Source organism: Lytechinus variegatus, chromosome 6 (genome assembly GCF_018143015.1).
Source record: "Lytechinus variegatus isolate NC3 chromosome 6, Lvar_3.0, whole genome shotgun sequence".
NCBI classification, from domain to species: domain Eukaryota; kingdom Metazoa; phylum Echinodermata; class Echinoidea; order Temnopleuroida; family Toxopneustidae; genus Lytechinus; species Lytechinus variegatus.
In genome coordinates, this window is record NC_054745.1 from 20520531 (window position 1) to 20540175 (window position 19645).

General features: G+C 35.4%; 1 protein-coding gene and 1 long non-coding RNA gene across 2 annotated transcripts in view; both read left to right on the plus strand.

Moving 5' to 3' along the window:
• Positions 1-19645, plus strand: part of LOC121417629 — a 160351-nt gene that overhangs the window by 121494 nt on the left and 19212 nt on the right. Inside the window, exons 37-42 of the mRNA XM_041611366.1 lie at positions 1225-1299; positions 2022-2174; positions 5426-5653; positions 7117-7276; positions 18478-18652; positions 19501-19586. Of these exons, the coding sequence (XP_041467300.1) occupies positions 1225-1299; positions 2022-2174; positions 5426-5653; positions 7117-7276; positions 18478-18652; positions 19501-19586 (877 nt within the window). The remainder of the gene's footprint in view (positions 1-1224; positions 1300-2021; positions 2175-5425; positions 5654-7116; positions 7277-18477; positions 18653-19500; positions 19587-19645) is intronic.
• LOC121417167 lies at positions 8569-9769 on the plus strand. The gene is made up of 2 exons (XR_005970322.1): positions 8569-8804; positions 9446-9769. It is a non-coding gene; the product is annotated as an uncharacterized LOC121417167 (long non-coding RNA).

A 19645-nucleotide genomic window follows, 5' to 3' on the forward strand; every position in this document is an offset into this window, starting at 1 on the left:
GATCATGACCAGATAAGCAGGGCTTGAAGTGACCACAGCAGATGGTGCGGTGATATGGGGCCCCGTCTTACAAAGAGATGCAATTAATCCGATCAACCACAACAATGGAAAGCCAGTAACGTCAACATTTAGAAGCGTGTGTTTATTCAAGATATTTCTAGTTATGATGTATATTTATTTTTTCTTTAAAATCCAGTGTGCTTTTTGTTTTGTTCACAATGTATATAGTGCAAATTTCCTGTAAAAAAAAGTATGACATGGATTGATTTCTATATATTTTTAGGTTGGTAAGATCAATCGTAACTTTTTTTTTTTTTTGATTGATTGCATTTATTCTTTTTCATTCCAAAATTTAACCAAAGTTACAATGTAAAGCATAACACAAAAATATCATATACAGAAATGAAAAAAGGGAACCCACTCAAAAGCAAAGCTTGTTGGTATGGGTTCCCTGCAGTAAATAGTTAAAGTATATATTTGATCAATGAAATTCAATTTGTAAATTAAAAAGGTCTGTACAATGTCAAGCTTTTTATGACTCTTTATGACTCTTTGTAAGACATGGCCCTGGTAATTCATGTTACCATCATAATTTTTTATTGTAAAAGATGGTAGTTATGTTGAGTTAGGGTATCACAAGAAAATATTTGCCATCAATTGTGAATATTCTGTTTTATTTTTACAATTGATAGTTCAATGTTTCTGTAGTGAATCAGATTACATTCATTGTTTCAAGAAGCAGATTACCAATCAATCGCAAAATTGCAGTTGACTGCCACTTTCTTGCAATGCCCCATTAATGATTTTTTAATTTACATGTTTTTGAATGGGGGATACTTTATTAAAGCCCAATGATAACAACCAATCATATTAATCAACATACTTTTTCCTGCATTCTGAAGTCGGGTTTAACTTGAACTCAGGTTTAAAGTTGTGGTTTAAGTATAGATAGCCAATTGTTACATAAATCACTAACGGTAGAGATATCATATTTCAGCTCAGTTGGCTCTCTTATCATTCATAATTGTCTAGGAAGTATATATAAATTGTCTTCACCATTGATGAATCAGGAAAGAGCACAGTAAACATAAGTAACGTACAACTTTAAAAAAAAATTGATACTTTTGGCTTCCCATACTTAAACCACAACTTTAAATCTGAGTTTAAGTTAAACCTGACTTCAGAATACGGGTCTTTGTGTCATACATCCACCATTCTTCCCAGGTATGCACAGATATTAATGAATGCCTCACCGAGAATGGAGGATGTGATGCCAATGCATATTGTAACAATACAGAGGTAAATGGATGCATAATAATAATAATAGTAATAATAATAAACATTTCTAACAAAGCGCATATCATATCATGGCTATAACGTCTCTATGAACTTTCAAAGGACTTGTTTTATTGTTATTTTAGAAACTATATGTACTATAATTGTTTTATATTTCAGTTATATCATTGATATCTTAAAATTTAATTGATGCTGGTAGTGGTATTTATATCAGCTATGATTGAAATGATACAGCCGCGTGCAGTTGTATTTGTAGTAGTTATTTCTGTTCTTGTAGAAGAAATAGTTCCAATACTACAAATAAACTAGTAGCAGTAGTAGAATTATGTATTCAGTATATTCTGTATTACAAAAAAGAAGGAAAGGGAAAAGAAGAAGTGTAGTATTAATAGTACTAGTTGTAGTAAATTTGTAGTAGCGTTAGTAGTAGTGTAAAAAGAAGAATAAGAAGTGATGGTAGTATTATTGTGCATGTTGTTCCATCGTGATATGTTGCATAATTATTGGGTAGGTAGAACAATCATATTTTTTTATTTTCAACTCATTGCATTAGAAAAATATTCTCCTTTGGAATTTTTTTTATCCAGAATTATCCCATGATGTATTCATGTGTTTTAAACATCTTATTACAGTAAACTTTCATGTATGTATATAAATATATATGTATATTTTATATTTCAAATTCCTTCACTAATCTTTGTCACCCATTGTCCATTCCAAAATAGGGAAGTTTCCAGTGTGGTGAATGTTTACCTGGTTACCTTGGTAACAACGAAGATGGGTGTATGCTCGATATAGACCACTGTGCCTTGGGAACCCATGAGTGTAATGAGCATGCCATCTGTCACTATTTACGGCCGAATCACTATTACTGCGAGGTAAGGTATAAATTTACATCGGTATATATTTATTGCTATATGATGATGAGGAAAACTAAAAAGACCATGTATTTGTTAACAAGATCTAATACCCCCATTTCACTAGATGGCAATTCTACTGCGATCGTCAAAATCAACAAAACGTGGTATATCGTAGCTTGATCTTTTCAATCTTCTCTGTCGTACCTTGATCTTTTCTGAAGCGGCAAGGATCGCCATAAAATTTTGAACATGTTCAAAACTTACGTAGCGATAGCACAGAGGTTCTGAAGCGCATCACAATCGAGTCACAAGCATATTACAAGCGATATACAAAGCATAGTAGAAGTGCATTAAAAGCGGCAAAGTTTGCCCATGTTTTCAGGGCGTTCCCAAGACAATATTGCCACGCTGCTTCCGTTTACAAGGCTACTGCTTCGCACCTGACGCGCTTCACACAGCTTCCACCGCAACGCTTCTTTTGGTGGCATGTGGCACACGTTCTCAGCCTGCTGCAGGCAATCGCGTTTCCCTTTTGCTGCGCCGCTGATGACTGGGCAGCGATTGCGCACCGACCGTCCACTTTGCTATAAAACGCCGTGCCAATGGAGGTGAATTATCACATTAGCAACAGATTACGAGGCGACACCACAGCGTTTTCAAACATGCCTCCCAGAATAAGGACCAAAAAAGGGAAAGCTGCCCAAGCTACCCCTGTTACGCCGGCGGTCCAAGAGGATGAACAAGAGGTTATGGTGGTGGTAGAGGAGGATGAGGGGGTACAGGAACTCTCCTCATGTGAGTGTCCTGCTTCTGAATTCTGAGTCCCACTCTTCTCAAAATTTCATCGAAAATCTCTGGTTACATCCTCAAGAAATTGAAGAATGAGGCAGTGTACTCCATTCTTAGCTCTTTCATCAAACTGTTGTAACGACCGAATTCAAGTCTTCTTTCTGCAGGCAGCCAGGATCGGACCCAGTATTGTCTTGGCCTCCTCCTCCTCCTGTCCTCGTATTCAACTTCTAACTGATGTTGTTGTAGAATGCTGAGGTGTAGATCCAACCATATTCTGGACATCCATCTTGGTCGGAGGTTGGCAATCGACTGAAGAGTGTCTCATGTGCCGCGATTAATATGCCAATTGCTTGAAATTGTTTCAAGAGCCCATCGTGAACGTAACACAAATGCTCCATTCGTAGCACCACCGTAGCGAGGTCCTAATTAGCATATGAGCCTCATTGCACGGCCGCTTTGATCGCAGAAGCAGCTCATCACATCTGCCTCGTATTGTGACAAGAGAGCGGCAACGCCGTACTGTCAACATATTACCATCGCCCTGAGTGCAAGTGCGTCGCAGTGAAGGTGCAGTGCAATCAGCTCGCAGGCTAAAAATAGAATTCAAGGAAGATTCTGCTACGCTTTGCAGGATTCATTGGTTGCCATGATCGCCTTCCTAGTGAGATGGGGGTATAAAGCCCATCTTAAACTTTGGTAGAGGATCAATGGATGATTCCATACGTGTCTCCAGAGGCATTTCAACAAGAATTTGTAGTCTCTTAGCTGGATGCTTGAGCAATATTTTTTTGTCAATGATGAAGGTGTAGTGGATAGTCCTGTAAAAAAATGATAACTAACAAAATATTTTTGATTGCGGGTGAATTAAAGGTAAAAATGTTGTTTGTCGTACAGGACTCAGAAGTGTCCCACATGACATGCTGTATTCTCACCTCTAATTCACCAATGGACAACATATTTTTGTTTGTCATTTTTTACATGACTACCCAGTAGTACTTATTACCACAAAACAGATTAAAGTACCTCGTTTGTTTGGACAGCAGTTTGAAAAATGTTGTGAAAAAGGCTGATTTTTCTAGCATGGAATCACCCAATAATCAACCATCTAACATGATATTCTTACAAAAATGTAGTGGCCATTGAAACTCTTTTTAATAATTGATTATTTGTAATTATGAGTTTTTATGTATCTAAAAATCTTGATGGTATTTTTTTCATATATATTTTTCTTTAAAAGTGTAATTCAAGCATATTTTTACGAGGCTGTAGTGATTGGATATGAGAAAGCTACATTGTAATTAAAACAGCAATTACATGACTTTACATATCTGTAAATTTTCAACCCATTCCATGCTTTGTTAAGAGGTTTTAGATAAAACAGGATAATTTCTCATATGAAATCACAAGTCTAGTCCAGCTAAACAGATTTCTATTTGGAAACCACATCATAACCTTTTCAGGGGATGTTGCTCCATACACATTTATATAATCTCATTGATTTAATTTCATTTCATTTATTTTCCATTTCCAACAATCATTTACATTTACAATAGTTTTGTTACATACATCTTGATATATTTAAAATCAATAAAACAAAGAAACTTATTATGTATAATAATCAAGATAACAGGTCGGAAACGGAGGAGGCTGATTGGCATAGTGACATGTACATGTACTTTTTGCCATAATTTTAAGATATGATTTAATGTGCAGTAAGCAATACAGACCTACACTGTTAGAAAAAAAACAGAAAAAATTTAAAATAAGAAGACTTACAGAAAAACAAAACAACAGTTATTCTCTAAGTTATTATTGCATTGAATTATGTGTTTACTTTTAAAAAGTGATAAAAGGTTTGTTTGGTTTCATTGACCACATACCAATTTCTGTAATTACTCAGTGCAGTAAGATTGCAAATGTTCCCAAGCTCCACTGCAGGAAATTCATTTTGTTTATAAAGGACAAATTTTCATTATCCACACTGTGCTGCACTCGACCCAGGTGAGGTTAATGGGTACCCGGCAGGATTAATTCCTTGCATGCACTAAGCGCCGATGATGGAAGCTCGAGCTAAAGCCGGGGTAATAATAGCAAGCGCTTGTATCCTCAGGCAAAAAGCGCTATATAAATCCAGCTATTATTATTATCATCATCATTATTATTATTATTATCATCATCATCATCATCATCATCATCACCATCATCATTATTATTATCATTATTATTATTATCATTACTATTATCATTATTATTATTATTATTATTATCATCATTATTATTATTATTATCATCATCATCATCATCATCATCATCATTATTATCATTATTATTATTATTATCATCATTATTATTATTATTATCATTACTATTATCATTATCATTATTATTATCATCATTATTATTATTATTGTTATTAGTGTGTGTGTATCACACTTATTCATTATTTTTCAAACAAACTTGGCACCTGTTATTTTCAGTGTGATGAGGACCATGCTTGGGCCGGGGATGGATTCGTCTGCGGCCGTGATCTCGACATGGACGGTCAGATGGACCTGAAGATGCGGTGCACCAATACATCAGATAAAAACTGCCTCGCTGATAACTGTCCGGGTTACCCAAACAGCGGTCAGGAGGATGCTGACGGCGACCTGACCGGAGATATCTGTGACACTGATCGTGACAATGATAGAATCTACAACGAACTTGTAAGAAACGTAGAGGGTACTGAAGTGTGACGTCATCAATTTTCCAAATTTTAATTTGAATATGTTTTAATACTATATCATGATAGAGCGTTAATGCCTCCATACAGTGGCGGACCATGACCCGGAGTAGACAAAGCATTGGGGGGGCACTGTATTGTTTTTGAACAATGCTCTGCCCCTCCAATGCTTTGTCTTCTCCGGGTCACCGTCTGCCACTGCCTCCATAATACAAATTTGATGGGAATTGTTCCATGCATAGGGGCCCAAGATATGACCTCATGAATACAGGGATTATCCCCTCGATGGCAATGTTATATTTGCCCAGTTTACAACATTTAGAATTGGGGTTATTATCATTGTTTTTCATCCTGTCCCATGGAGGTTTGTTGGGAAAGGATAATCTTTTAAAAATTGAAAAAAAAAATTCTACAGATTTTAACATAATAATATTCATAAATGATTTCATATTTCATACCCTTCTGTTCATTTTATCCATTGTTTATTGAAAATGAAAATCCATATTTTTTTGTTTTAAATAAAACCTGAAATAGAAGTACTCTCTGAAAATTTGTTTTGCCCAATTGATCATGGGCCCAGCAGCCACCAGATCTTTAGCTATCCCTTACTTGTTGACCGCCAAACAGGGTAGCAGCAACTCTCATCTTTTAACATCTTTTGGTCTGGCGCGGCCGGGGCTTGAACTCCTGATCTCCCGGTTGTGAGACGGACGCTCTACTAACTGAGCCAACACACTTGATCGTACATTGTTGTCAATGCAATCATTCCTGTTTTACGATTATTGCTAAGCTTTGTGTTAAAGGGCCCCTGGTTTATTTGACACTTTTTTTGGGGGGGCCGGGATATTGGAGTATTTGATGTAGTGGAAGATGAATAATAGTAATATGTTAATCTGTATCAGAATAAGCCAGTTCGTAGTTCCTTTCTGCGCATGATCAAAAGATTCTACGCATGATCAGAAGGAGGTCATTTGTAATAAACTGACATGGTGCTTTAAAATCTAATGAGATAAGCACCAACTTTGATGTCTTGATTATTCATATATTCTTCTAAATTATCGTTTTCATTTACATCCACAAAAAACAACAATGCTTCCACGAACAGCTGGTATTTCACAGTTTGTTAAGTACATTGTGCAACATGCTAAGATATGCATTCAAATTAGGAATGCAACAAATATCTTCATTAAGTGTTCATTGGTGTGATATTCTAGTCACCTGGTCTATTCAATTTCTTCATCCTGCTATGTAAGGCAAGCTTACGTAATATCTTGCTTTGAAATCTGCCTATCATGATGAAAGAAATGAAAGGTCATTTGACCAAAATTGCCCATGAAGTAACTACGAACTGGTCTATTGGGAATGAATGAGGATGGCCTTTCACATTACCAGCACTATGGTTTGAATTTCATGACAAAAACAATTACCGTCATTCATTTCTTCCAGGACAACTGTCCCTATGTAGCCAACTTTGATCAGGCGGATGTGGATGGCGACGGTGTCGGTGATGCGTGTGATAACTGCATGACAAAGTCTAATACAGGCCAGACGAACAACGATGGTGACTGGGAGGGCAATCAGTGTGATAAAGATGATGACAACGATGGTCAGTGAACATGATTCTCAACATTTCTTCATTTCATTTTATTTGTTTACACTTCCAACCTTTACCATATGTTTTATTCCATATCTCTTGATACATAATCAATCGAACAAGGAAAATTTATATTACAATAATCAAAACCATTCAAGCAGGTTGGAAAGGAAGGAAGCTGCTGAAAAAGCAGAGCTTGTAGAGTACTAGACCAAAAGCCTCGGTCTCTGTAATTTTGGTTGTTCAGCTGAACTCCGTTGGCTTCACTCACCAAATACAGAGACCAAAGTTCTAGCGCGATCTGTACAGGGGACTCAAGGCCTTAAGTTTAATTACTAATTTCAGTTAAAACAGAGAAGTGAAGGTGTGCGACAGCCGAGGTAAATCACTGTTTTTGTTCCTTTTAACTTGATTTTCCATGTTTTTTGGCAATTAATGCCAAGAGGGAATGTTAATTTGCATTTAGGTAGCATTAATTTTCAAAAGTTTGATTCATTAAAGACAAAACTTGAAGAGCCCTGACGGGGGGATTTTGCATTGTAAAACCCTTAATGATGGCTGCACGGTAGCGAGCCGTCTGTGTACGAGGAGGAATTTAAAAATAAAAAATAAAATTAAAAAACTCCTCAAAACAGACGGCTGCCAGCTGTCTAGTAGAGTGCAGCCTCCTAATAAAATATTTGAATTAACAGTATAAACAAAATCAAGTCATCAGAGTGAAAATTTGAGCATAAATCCACTTTATTCCTTTAATTAAAGCGCATCATAAGGATTGTACAGTGCTTTCCCCCCCAAAAAAAAAAAGAAGAAACCGATATTTAGCAATGATTAATAATGACCAATTGTCACAATGCGACTGTAAGTCTATTTAGTGTTAACCCCTAGTAACCATTCAGCTTGTATATAATAAAAGGAATTTGGGTGGTTGACTCTTGTCAAAGTCCCAGAGTCAATCAACTGTATCTTTAAGTAAGTGATCAAACCCGCTGGGGTGTAAGGATTAGAATTTTACTTTGACTTCTTGACAATCTTAGGTCATGAGCATTGGGTCATTTAACTTGATATATTTAGTTAAGTTCAATGGGGCTCTAAAATTCTATAGATGTTTGTTTTTATGTATGAGAGGAAAAGATTGTTGAGAATGATTGAGATGGGAGTTTTGAATAGGTGAAATTAAAGCTTGGATAGTTAAGTAGTTTTAATTGGATATGTTCAGCGTGGAAGAGTAAAGCAGAGGAATATTGAGAATGTTAATGACTTTGTCTTTGTGAGAGTCATGATGGAGTGGTGTTTGAGTAAAAGCAAATCAGAAATCGTTTGATTCTCGGGAGAGGAAGACCCTTCCACATTTGGTCTTAACTCGGAGTGTGAGGGTGTGGTTCTCGTAGGCCATTACTTTGGGTGTATGTTGCAGGCTGTGTAGTGCAGGCACAGCGGAGTCTTAATCCCCATCGTTGGCAGGCTGGATCCAGGCAGCACAGGCCAGGTAAAGCCACCACATCTGCCCTCATCTCACCAGGCACGACTGTTCCAAAGAACTGTAAGTTCACTATTTTATTGGTATAATTAATTATTGTAATTAAAAGCAAAACTTAGTGTTTTCAAAGAAAACAGAAATTCAGTAATTATTTTGCTTATGATTAATGTTGGAGTATTGAACACTAAAGTGCAAAGAATATTAAATGCTTTGTTGTATTGTATAGTAAATCATTTTTCATAAATGAAAACTTTGTGAAATTAAACCAAGGAGAAACCCACTAAACATGAAGTAATGATATAAAGATGAAGTAATTAAATGTTATTAAAGTAGACATTTTATTATGGAAGAATTGTTGGTTTATACGCTCAATGACAATGACGATTCCCATATATTTTAAACTGATAGTTATGTGATATATGGCTTGTGAACTGAACAAGAGTAATAGCCAGGATCAGTGTATTGATGTTGTATATGATATAGTTGATGTAAATATTCATTGAACTGAGAAGTTATACTTCTATGAGAAGAGAGATTTCCTTTTGCTATTTAGGGATAAAAGATACCGTAGTTTGTTTTTACATTATTTTCCGTAAGTAGCTCAGTGAATTCTAGCTAGTATATCTTAACTGACTTGTGAACATTTATAGTGTTATTACTGGACCTTGTCTATTAGGAGATGGTTATTTATTTACTCTCTTTAGGGACGAGCTGGGCTCGTACTTCATCCTTGAACTCAGAGTTCGTGACTTGTGATTCATCGTAGCAATCTTGTGGCTCTCAGCCCTCATCATTTCGTCCGCGAATCTGGACTGGCATTTCGTCGAGAGTTCGCTCGCTTTACTTCGCGTCGTCGAAGCCACCGCAGTTCGCTCTTAGACGACTATATTCATCGGACCAACGATAGTCATTGACGATGTCGAAGGGGTCCTTATTCTGAACTATTTAAATTATAACCAGATTAGATATACTACGGTCCAGTGTAGGTATTCATCCAAGTATAAACCCTCTTTTGATGAAACTTAATTGGTGGAATTAATAACCAAGAATATTGTCACGTTTGGATGCCGAATTATTAGGCCTTGATTAAATATAAATAAATCACTCTCATTAGATACCTATTGCAACATATTCAGTATAGGTTAATTCATGCTGATGTTAACTGCTGAATACAGTTTGATGTTATGTTGATATGCATGTGATTCATGATTTAATTCTGATTATTCAATTTCTTTAATTATATGTACATTTATAGAGCTGGTCGCTCTGAATTAAATTTATGTTACATATAGATATTGAATGATTGTGTGGTTATTGCAAGTGGTAACTACTTTCATTTCAAACAGAACCAAATCTATTACCAGACTGGGAATTTCAGTCCCAAGATCTGACACCAATGCAAAGCTTAAAATCTCATCTTTCATCTGAACTTATTTTAGATTATTCATCATTCACATGAGTGAGCAAAAACTATATGAAAAAAGGATGCCAAAAATTAATTTGGCAGGGTGTATCTGAATTTCAAAAAGAAAATCACGTGCTTAAAAAGTTCAGTATCTGCTCTTTTATTTAATACCTTAATCACAAAAAATGGTCAAGAAGTAAAAAGTTCTGCTCCCTTGAAACAATGCTTGTATTTCCTTAATTTTAATTAAATAAACGTGTTTTCACTGGTTTCCACAGAAGCTATCGCACGGTTAAAGCTCAAGTCCACCTCAGAAAAATGTTGATTTGAATCAGACAAGCACATTGCTGAAAATTTCATCAAAATCGGATGTAAAATAAGAAAGTTATGACATTTCAAAGTTTCGCTTATTTTTAACAAAATAGTTACATGAACGAGCCAGTTACATCCAAATGAGAGAGTTGATGATGTCACTCACTCACAATTTCTTTTGTTTTTTATTGTTTGAATTATACAATATTTCAATTTTTACGAATTTTACGATTGGGACCTCCTTGCCTGAAGCACAAAATGTTAAAATAATGGAATTCCACGTGTTCAGGGAGGAATGAAACTTCATTTCACATGACAATGACGAGAAAATCAAAATATTTCATATTTCAAACAATAAAAAAAACAAAAGAAATAGTGAGTGGATGACATCAACTCTCTCATTTGGATGTAGCTGGCTCATTCATATAACTGTTTTTGTGAAATGAAGCAAAACTTTGAAATGTCATAACTTTAATCTTATTTTACATCCGATTTTGAAGAAATTTTCAGTGTTATGCTTGCTGATTTTTTCTCTTTTTATTCAAATCAAGTTTTTGTTGGGGTGAACTTGTCCTTTAACAAAAGACTTAATGCATAGCTGATTGTCAACAAAACGGAGTTTCGAGTGATTGTGAATGCTAGCCTGTAAAACCTCTTCATTTTATGAAATTATTGAAATTCAAGCCTTATTTCAAGTAATCAGAACTTTGTTTTTTCTTGACTATTTTCTGAAATTAAGATATCAAATTAAAGAGCAGATATTGAACTTTTTTAAAATGTAGTTTTCTTTTTTAAACCCAGATACAGCCCACCAAGTGACTTTTTGATATCCCCTCTTCAAATTGTTTTTGCTCACTCATGCGTAAATGAGAAATAATCTAAGTAAATTCAGATGCAAGAGGAGATTCTAAGCTTTACATTGTTAGGTCATTTGTCTTTTTTATTTGTGATTAAGTCATGATAAATCATCACCTCAATTTCATTTTTTGTGGGACGCACTGTATATCGTGATGTGTTTCAAGGATTTTTTAGCAAATACATGTACTCATGCGCATGATTTATGTTATTGTGAATGTTTTAAAGGGCATACGAATTAGCAGCCTTAATAGCCCCACCTCAGGTCCTGAACTAATCTTATCTTGCCAAATTCATTACCCATAGTGCAACATTCTAAGCAATGTAATCTTGCAATAAAGTCCCACTTGAATAATAAAAAAGCTATTTCACTTCTTAATTAATTCATTATGCAATAAATATGTAGCCAAGTAGCGAAACAGGTACCGTTCCTCTCAAGAATAATTTTGTTCCACTCCAAGTCTTATAGGCTAATTTTTTCATTCTGTATTATCTCAAAAGGTACAATATTTAAGACTTTGTAACATACAGTCAGTGAGAAAAAGCACACATTGTTGGTCAGTTTGAAATTCATTTTAAAGTATCCCAAAGGTTAAGGGTAGCAATGGTTAACATGAGAAAAGATAATATTTTTGTGTATAATGAGGTGTGTTATATCTAATATATGGAAAAGTGAGATAATCTTGATATGGCTTTGACTGAAGAATTGTCATTGAATTTGGATGATGTGGAGCCAATAGCCACATTAAGAATTAAAATGATAGATCGAATCATTCAATACACTATGCAGGCCTCAAGTTATTGCATAGTTTAGACCTCGGTACATTTAATATTAATGAGTAATTTTTATCGATATATTTTTAATGTTTTAATCTAAACTGGTTTTATTTATGTTTCTCATGTCTGTTCTACTTGTTATAAGTTGTATCAAGTTAATTTGTTTTTTTATAATGATTTTTATATCTATTCATTCTTTGGTAATTGCTACATCCAAACCAGTATACTGAATATTATTTTGAATATTATTGGTCATTTTGCCTCCGACGAAGATTCTGCTAGGATCAAAAGCTTCGGCCCCTTTTGACTCTCTGAATATTATTTTGACAATAATTTCTCTTAGTCTCAACAAGCCTTTTTATGGCTCTTTAGGGCATGCCAAATTTTCATTATTTGTTTCACCTCTAATGTCGCAAGTATTTGCCAATTATCATTTTACTCTTACCACTGAATGCATATCTGTTCTGTTGATACCTATTTGTTTGGTTGCTTTTAGTTATTTTCATCGTTCTGTCTATTTATAATTTTGTGTCATATGTGCCAGTTATTATTCCACTGTTAATACTCTATGTATTAATGATGTTCTGTTGATACCTTATCTTTGTTTTGTCTTGCCGGCATAGCAGAGCAAGGCTATAGGCAACGCTGGGATGGCAGCGGCGTCGTCAACATTGAAATCTTAACCAAGGTTAAGTTTTTGAAATGTCATCATAACTTATTCATGAAACTTGGACATAAGGGTAATGAAGTACAGTCAAACCTGTGTTATTGGCCACCTGTCTATAGTGACCACTAAACCAATTTCCATGGAGGAAGATCATGTGTATAAAAACCTGTCTATAGTAGCCACCTGTCTATAGTGACCACTAAACCAATTTCCATGGAGGAAGATCATGTGTATTAAGAACCTGTCTATAGCAGCCACCTGTCTATGAAGGCCTCATTTTGTTTTTCCCTTGATGGTCACTATAAACAGGTTTCACTGTATTACTAGACATCTTGCATGAGTTTCAGGTCACATGATCCCAGTCAAAGGCTATCTAGGGTCAATGAATTTTGGTAATGTTGGGGTATTTGTTGAACTGCCATCATAACTTTGAAAGTTTATAGATCAAGTTTTGATGAAACTTAGACATAAGAGTAATCAAGTATCATCGAATGAGTTTCAGGTCATATTGCCAAGGTGAAAGGTCACTTATGATCAATGAGCATAGTATTTTATTTTCTTATGAATGGTATTTTTGTGACTAATTATTCAATAGTTGTTAATCAAAGTCAGCACTGCTGCTATACAGTATTGCATCGCATAATGCAGATGAGACTGCCAGTGGCATTTCCTTTTTTTATTTGTATTTTCTTTAGGTATATATAATTTTGTTTTCATTGTATTGGTTTTTAATGAATTCAGAAATAAATTCTGTGAATGGAAACTGAACAGTGTGCATTTAGCCAGTAGATCCTATGCATACATGTACAGTATTGCTCCTGTACTGAACGAAATGAATTGAAATGTACCATTACCGTACCTCCTAAGGTATGCAATAGTACATTTGGATGGTACAGAATTTACACATTCAGCCCTCCCCATTTACTTGCGTGCAAAAAGCTAAGTAGGCGTTGGACGGTTGTGAATACATCCTTTATTAAGTCAATTAATAGAAAGTAATAGATTTATATGTTTTTCTCGCTATTCGCTCTAATGTTATCAATTTAGGTATAGAAGAGGATGACGAAGGTTTGTATAGTAAAGTACATGTATTATAGAATGGACGTGAAAATTCCAGCAATCTGATTTCGTTCAGAGCCATGCATGTAAAATGAGCCTTTCACATTATTGGATGGGCATGAAATATTGATTTTTATTCATTCATTATGATGCAAATAATACACATAGGGGTCACTGGTAAGAATATTACACGGATGGCTTACTTTGGAAGTTCTAACATGCCCAAAGCATAGCCGAGGGCATGTGAACAGTTTTAAAGGTAACGCTTGTGTTTGATATCTGTAATGTTCAAACAAAAATGATGTGTATTACAGTATAGGGATTTGGGATTTGGCTCCTTGATATTTTGTTAACCATTCTCATCACAAGACTATGACAGTGCGATGGAACAAGTAATTAGTACCATTCAATTATCCAAAAGCAATTTTTTTTAATGAATGATTGATCACCGACTAGGTTATCAAGGGTATTTTTGCACGAGATCACAGCTTCAGAATTTGGCCGTTTTAGAAACCGTTTAAAAAGGCAGCTTCAGGATAAACTACAGCACCATTTAAAGCAAACCTGCACAATTACTGTAAAGATACTTGTTCAGACATTTACTTATTTATGGAATATCAGACTTCATCATCTCACACCCACACTCGCATAAACCCTCACACACCCACACACTCCTGACCTCCAGTCTTGTCGCTCAATATACAAAGTCCTTGCTCAGGGACCACTATCATCGGAAGATGGACACCATTTTTTTTTTCAAAAACAAGTAATCCTGCTTCATCTCATTTTACATGTACCTTTAACATGTATTTGTTTTCGTTTTTCCCATTGTAATTCAAGTCACTATGAATATTCTATTTTGGGGTTACACTTTGTAAATCCGAAGGTTCGAAATTCCGAAACAGGTAAATTGCCTATACCTCGATGTCCATTCATCCGAAAACGTAAAAGGGTTCGTTAATCTGAACATTTGTGGTGTTATTCCGAGGGTTCGTTATTCCGAAGATTCGATAATCTGAAAACAAAATAAGGTTTGATGTTCTGAAGGTTTGTTAATCTGAAAACGAAATAAGGTTTGTTGTTCCGAAGGTTCGTTAGTCTGAAAACGAAATAAGGTCCGTTAATCATTTCATTTTGGGACTAACGAACCTTCGGAATTACAAACCTCACTTCATTTTTGGATTAACGAACCTTCTGAATATCCAAACCTTGGGATTAATGAAGCTTCAGAATTAAGAATGTATGCGCTATTTTTCATGATAGATAAAAATATTTACCCTTCCCATGCGCACAATGTGCACACAAGATGTTGCAATATTGATGCCTTTTTCTCAGTACATGCATACATTGTCTTTTGAACAATTGAGATTATTTTTTTTAAAGCACCCTGTCAGTTTTACTTCATTTTCCCACCTTGTATTGACAGGCCCTTCCTCCCCTTTGCTCTTGTTATTTTCCACAGAACTGCAAAAGTTCCAGCATGATCTTGTGATCACTTTTGGTCAACTTTGTGAAAATTTTCAGTAAAAAAATGTACATGTGCATGTATGTTTCCATCTTTTAGGGCACCCCCCCCTGTAAATTTATATGGCCATGTACATGTACATGGGTTTGTGTGCGTTCAAATTCAGTTAATGTACCCACAGTCTCACATGATTTGATAATCAATATGATTTTTATATGTATACAGTTGAGGCCAGAAGTTTACATACACCCAGGAAATTCAAAGAAAGGTTGACACTTGCCAAAAATCTTAAAATTGACTGTATCTTATTGCTTGTGCTTTCATGACAAATTAGATATCAAAGAAGTAGGTATATCATGCCCCTTCATCACATTGCTTTGTCATCAGGAGCTGAAAAATATTTAGATGTTATTTTTTCAAAAAAAAATCTTCATATTTTAGAGGAATTAAACAAAAGCATGCTATTTCATTTCATACCAAATTCATCATGGTACATTTAGTATTTAAATTTCCGAAGATATACATGTAGTAAATTTTACGATATTTGGCAAACAAATTTCACTGAAATACATGGGTGTATGCAAGCTTTTGGCGTCAACTGTATGTACATTGCGTCCCAGAAAAAACCAAACCAAGATTACATGACGATTTATCAGAACTTAATCACAAATACAATAGACAAATGACCTACCAATGTTAAGCTTGGAATCTCCTCTTTTATCTGATATTACTTAGCTTATTCCTCATTCATGCATGAGTGAGCAAAAACAATTTGAAGAAAGGATACCAAAAACTCATTTGGCGGGGGTATCTGAATTTCAAAAAGAAAATCACATGTCTAAAAAGTTCAATATTTGCTCTTTTATTTTGACACCTAGATCACAAAAAATGGTCAAGAAGTAAAATTTATGTTCCCTCGAAACAATGCTTGTATTTTCATAATTTCATTAAAGAAACATGTTTTCACTGGTTTCCCACAGAAGCTATCGCATGGTTAACAAATGACTTAATGCATGGCTGATCGTCAACAGAAAGGAGTGTTGTGTGAGTTTGAACGCTAGCCTGTAAAACATCTTCATTTTATGAAATCATTGAAATTCAAGCCTTATTTAAAATGACCAGAACTTTGTTATTTATTGACCATTTTCTGTAATTAAGGTATCAAATTAAAGAGCAGATATTGAAAATGTGGTTTTCAGAATTTTTGAAACCCAGATACAGCATGCCAAATGACTTTTTTGGTATCCCCTCTTCAAATTGTTTTTTCTCACTCATGCATGGATGACAAATAATCTAAGTAATTTCAGATGAAAGAGGAGACTCTAAGCTTTACAATGGTAGGTCATTTGTCTATTTTATTTGTGATTAAGTTATGATAAATCATCGATAAATCTCGGTTTCATTTTTTTCTGGGATGCACTGTATGTATATATGATATTTCATTTGTTTCATTATTTTGATACTTCATTGTTTTTATACTTCATTTGAATATTTTTTTTATATACTTTAATGTTGTATAATAATGGTTATTCCTTGTTTTGTTGTTCTGTCATATGGCATTCTAAGGTTATGTATGTTATATATTACCTTGTGGGTTATCAAATTTGCATGTAATACTTGTAATTTATTTATTTTTTCATTTGGCGACATGCAGCAATCAGAGCGTCATGTATTTGTTTTTTTTTTTTTACCTCAATAAATAACTTTGAATGAGCAAATGAATGTGATGCTACAAAAAATATGCATTGATCACAGAACAAATTTTCATAGTTGATTCCATTAAATGCACAATGAAGGGTAAAACACAAATGAGCATTCAATTGCTACTCCTCATGTTACTCGGCCCTGACCTATTATTGTTCAGTTTGGGGTTGGTTTCACGGTTGTGAATGGAGCATAACTTGTGATGGTCTTGCCCTTGAATTTAAGCCCAGCATACACTATGCGATGCGAATGCACTAAGAGCCCATTCCAACAAGTTGTCAGTCCCATCTGGGTGCTTTCATGGAACCTCTTCTTTGCACAAAAGTTGTCAGCGCAGCAAATTGGCCATGATGTCATTGTCAAGGACAAATCTGATTGGCTGAAATCAGCAAAATTGTAGAAAGATTTGACATTTCAATTGTCTGAGTTGTGGTCTGCGATCCTACTGCAGCAAAGCAGGACGCAGTTGCAGCGTGTTGTAGGTTGGCGCACACTGTAATTTTGATGCGATCGCATCTTGGTGCAATCGCGTTGCATAGTGTGTGCTGGGCTCTAGGGTCACTATGACTGGGGTCCGTTGCAGAAACAGTTGCGTTTAAACGCAAGTCAAATAATCAATCGCAAGTCCCAAATGCGCACTGTTGATTGGTTGAATATCAAGTTACGCATGATTTTTAGAGTTGCGATCGATCGCAACTCTCTCTGCAACGGACCCCTGGGAGGACAACTGCAAGTTTGTTTACAACCCTGGGGTAGGTTCACCTGTTGGTTCGGTTGGTTGTGAGTATAGCATCTTACTTGTGATAGTCTTACCCTTGATCCTATATGTCTCAGGGACTGGGAGAATAACATCAAGTTCATTTTATAACTGTGGGGTTGGTTTTACCTGTTGGGGTCGGTTTCATGAATACGAGATGAGCATAACCTATGATGATCTTATACCTGACATTAGGTCTTAGGACTGAAGGAACAACATCAAGTTTGTTTCCAACCCTTGGGTAGGCTCCAAGGTTTCAACTGTTTGGGTCGGTTTCACAGGTATGAGTTAAGCATAACCTGGGCCCCATCTTATAAAGAATTACAATTGATCCGATCAATCTGAAGTATATGGAAATCCATCAATGTCATAATTTTTTCTTTAGGAAATTTGCTCAATGTCTTTTGGAAACAAAGAGAAGCATACTGAATTGTCATGAAAACAGTAAATGACAGGGCCCAAGGATGATCTTATCATTGATCATAGGTCTTAAGGACTGGAAGGTAAACTTCAAGTCTGTTTACAACTCTTGGGTAAAGTTTCACCTGTTGGGGTAGGTTTCACAGATATGAGTTGAGCATAACTTGTGATGATCTTACCCTTGATCATAGGTCACAAGGACTGGAAGGTAAACATCAAGTTTGTTTACAACTCTGGGGTAGGTTTCACCTGTTGGGGTAGGTTTCATGGGTATGAGTTAAGCATAACCTGTGATGATCTTACCCTTGATCCTAGGTCTCAAGGACTGGAAGGACAACTGCAAGTTTGTCTACAACCCTGATCAAGAGGATACCGATGGGGACGACGTAGGCGATGCTTGTGATAATTGCCCCTTCGTCACTAACCCTGATCAGGACGACTATGACAAGGATGGATATGGTGATGAATGCGACAATGGGGAGTCTGATGTGTATGTTTGCTTTCATTTAGTGATTGACTATCGTAATTTTTTCCTTATAATGAAAATATAATGATATGCATCATTTACATAGCACTTTTTTGCAATGCTTCAAAGTGCTGCATACCATTACCCCAGCTTTCGACGGCTATACTGATTCAAGGAATTGCTTCCTTCATGGAAGGAAGTCCTATTTAGACAACCGAGCATTGTAAGTGACATAGGCCTACAATTTGTTACAAACCGGTACTTACATATCTATCATCATATGACCTTAATTTCTTGATTTAGAGCAGAAATCTGATTTTATGCATAATTTTTCATTTTCTATGTTTTTTTTCTTTGATTATTATAGATTATGCCATCTGCAATGAGCAAAAGGCATATGTCTTCTTGTTTTTCTCTCAATGTTTGTGTTCTTTCCCCTACTGTAAACCATTTGTATTTCCACAGTAATGTACACAATGTACCGTGCTAACTGGTATGAATGCATCTTTGAAAGGGCAGGGCAAGTGCAACTAGTTGGAACTGAGCTCAAGATAGCGGTTTGTTTTTGGTGAAGATTTGTTTATATGCCACTTTGACAAGAGTTACGACAAACTTTTGTATACAATATAATTATCCTTTTCATATTAGAAGAATATTTCATATATGTATACATCATATTGGTAATAATACATTATGTGATAAGTGAGATTTTTATAGATAGAGTCAATGGCGACAATAGTCAAATATGACTAATCGTCACTCAAACCAACATAAAAAGAAGAAGATATATTATACTGAGATTATGTGGAAACTAACCAATAGGTAATATCAAATTTTCCTTTTCTGTCATTTAATTCAAATTCCTTAACCAGAGACGGTGACAGCGTACATGATTACGATGACAACTGTATTTATGTCCCTAATGCTGAACAGCTTGATATTGATGGTGATGGTGAAGGTAAAATTGAAAAAAAAAATCTCATATGTATTCAAAACCTTTGAAGGAATATGTATCCT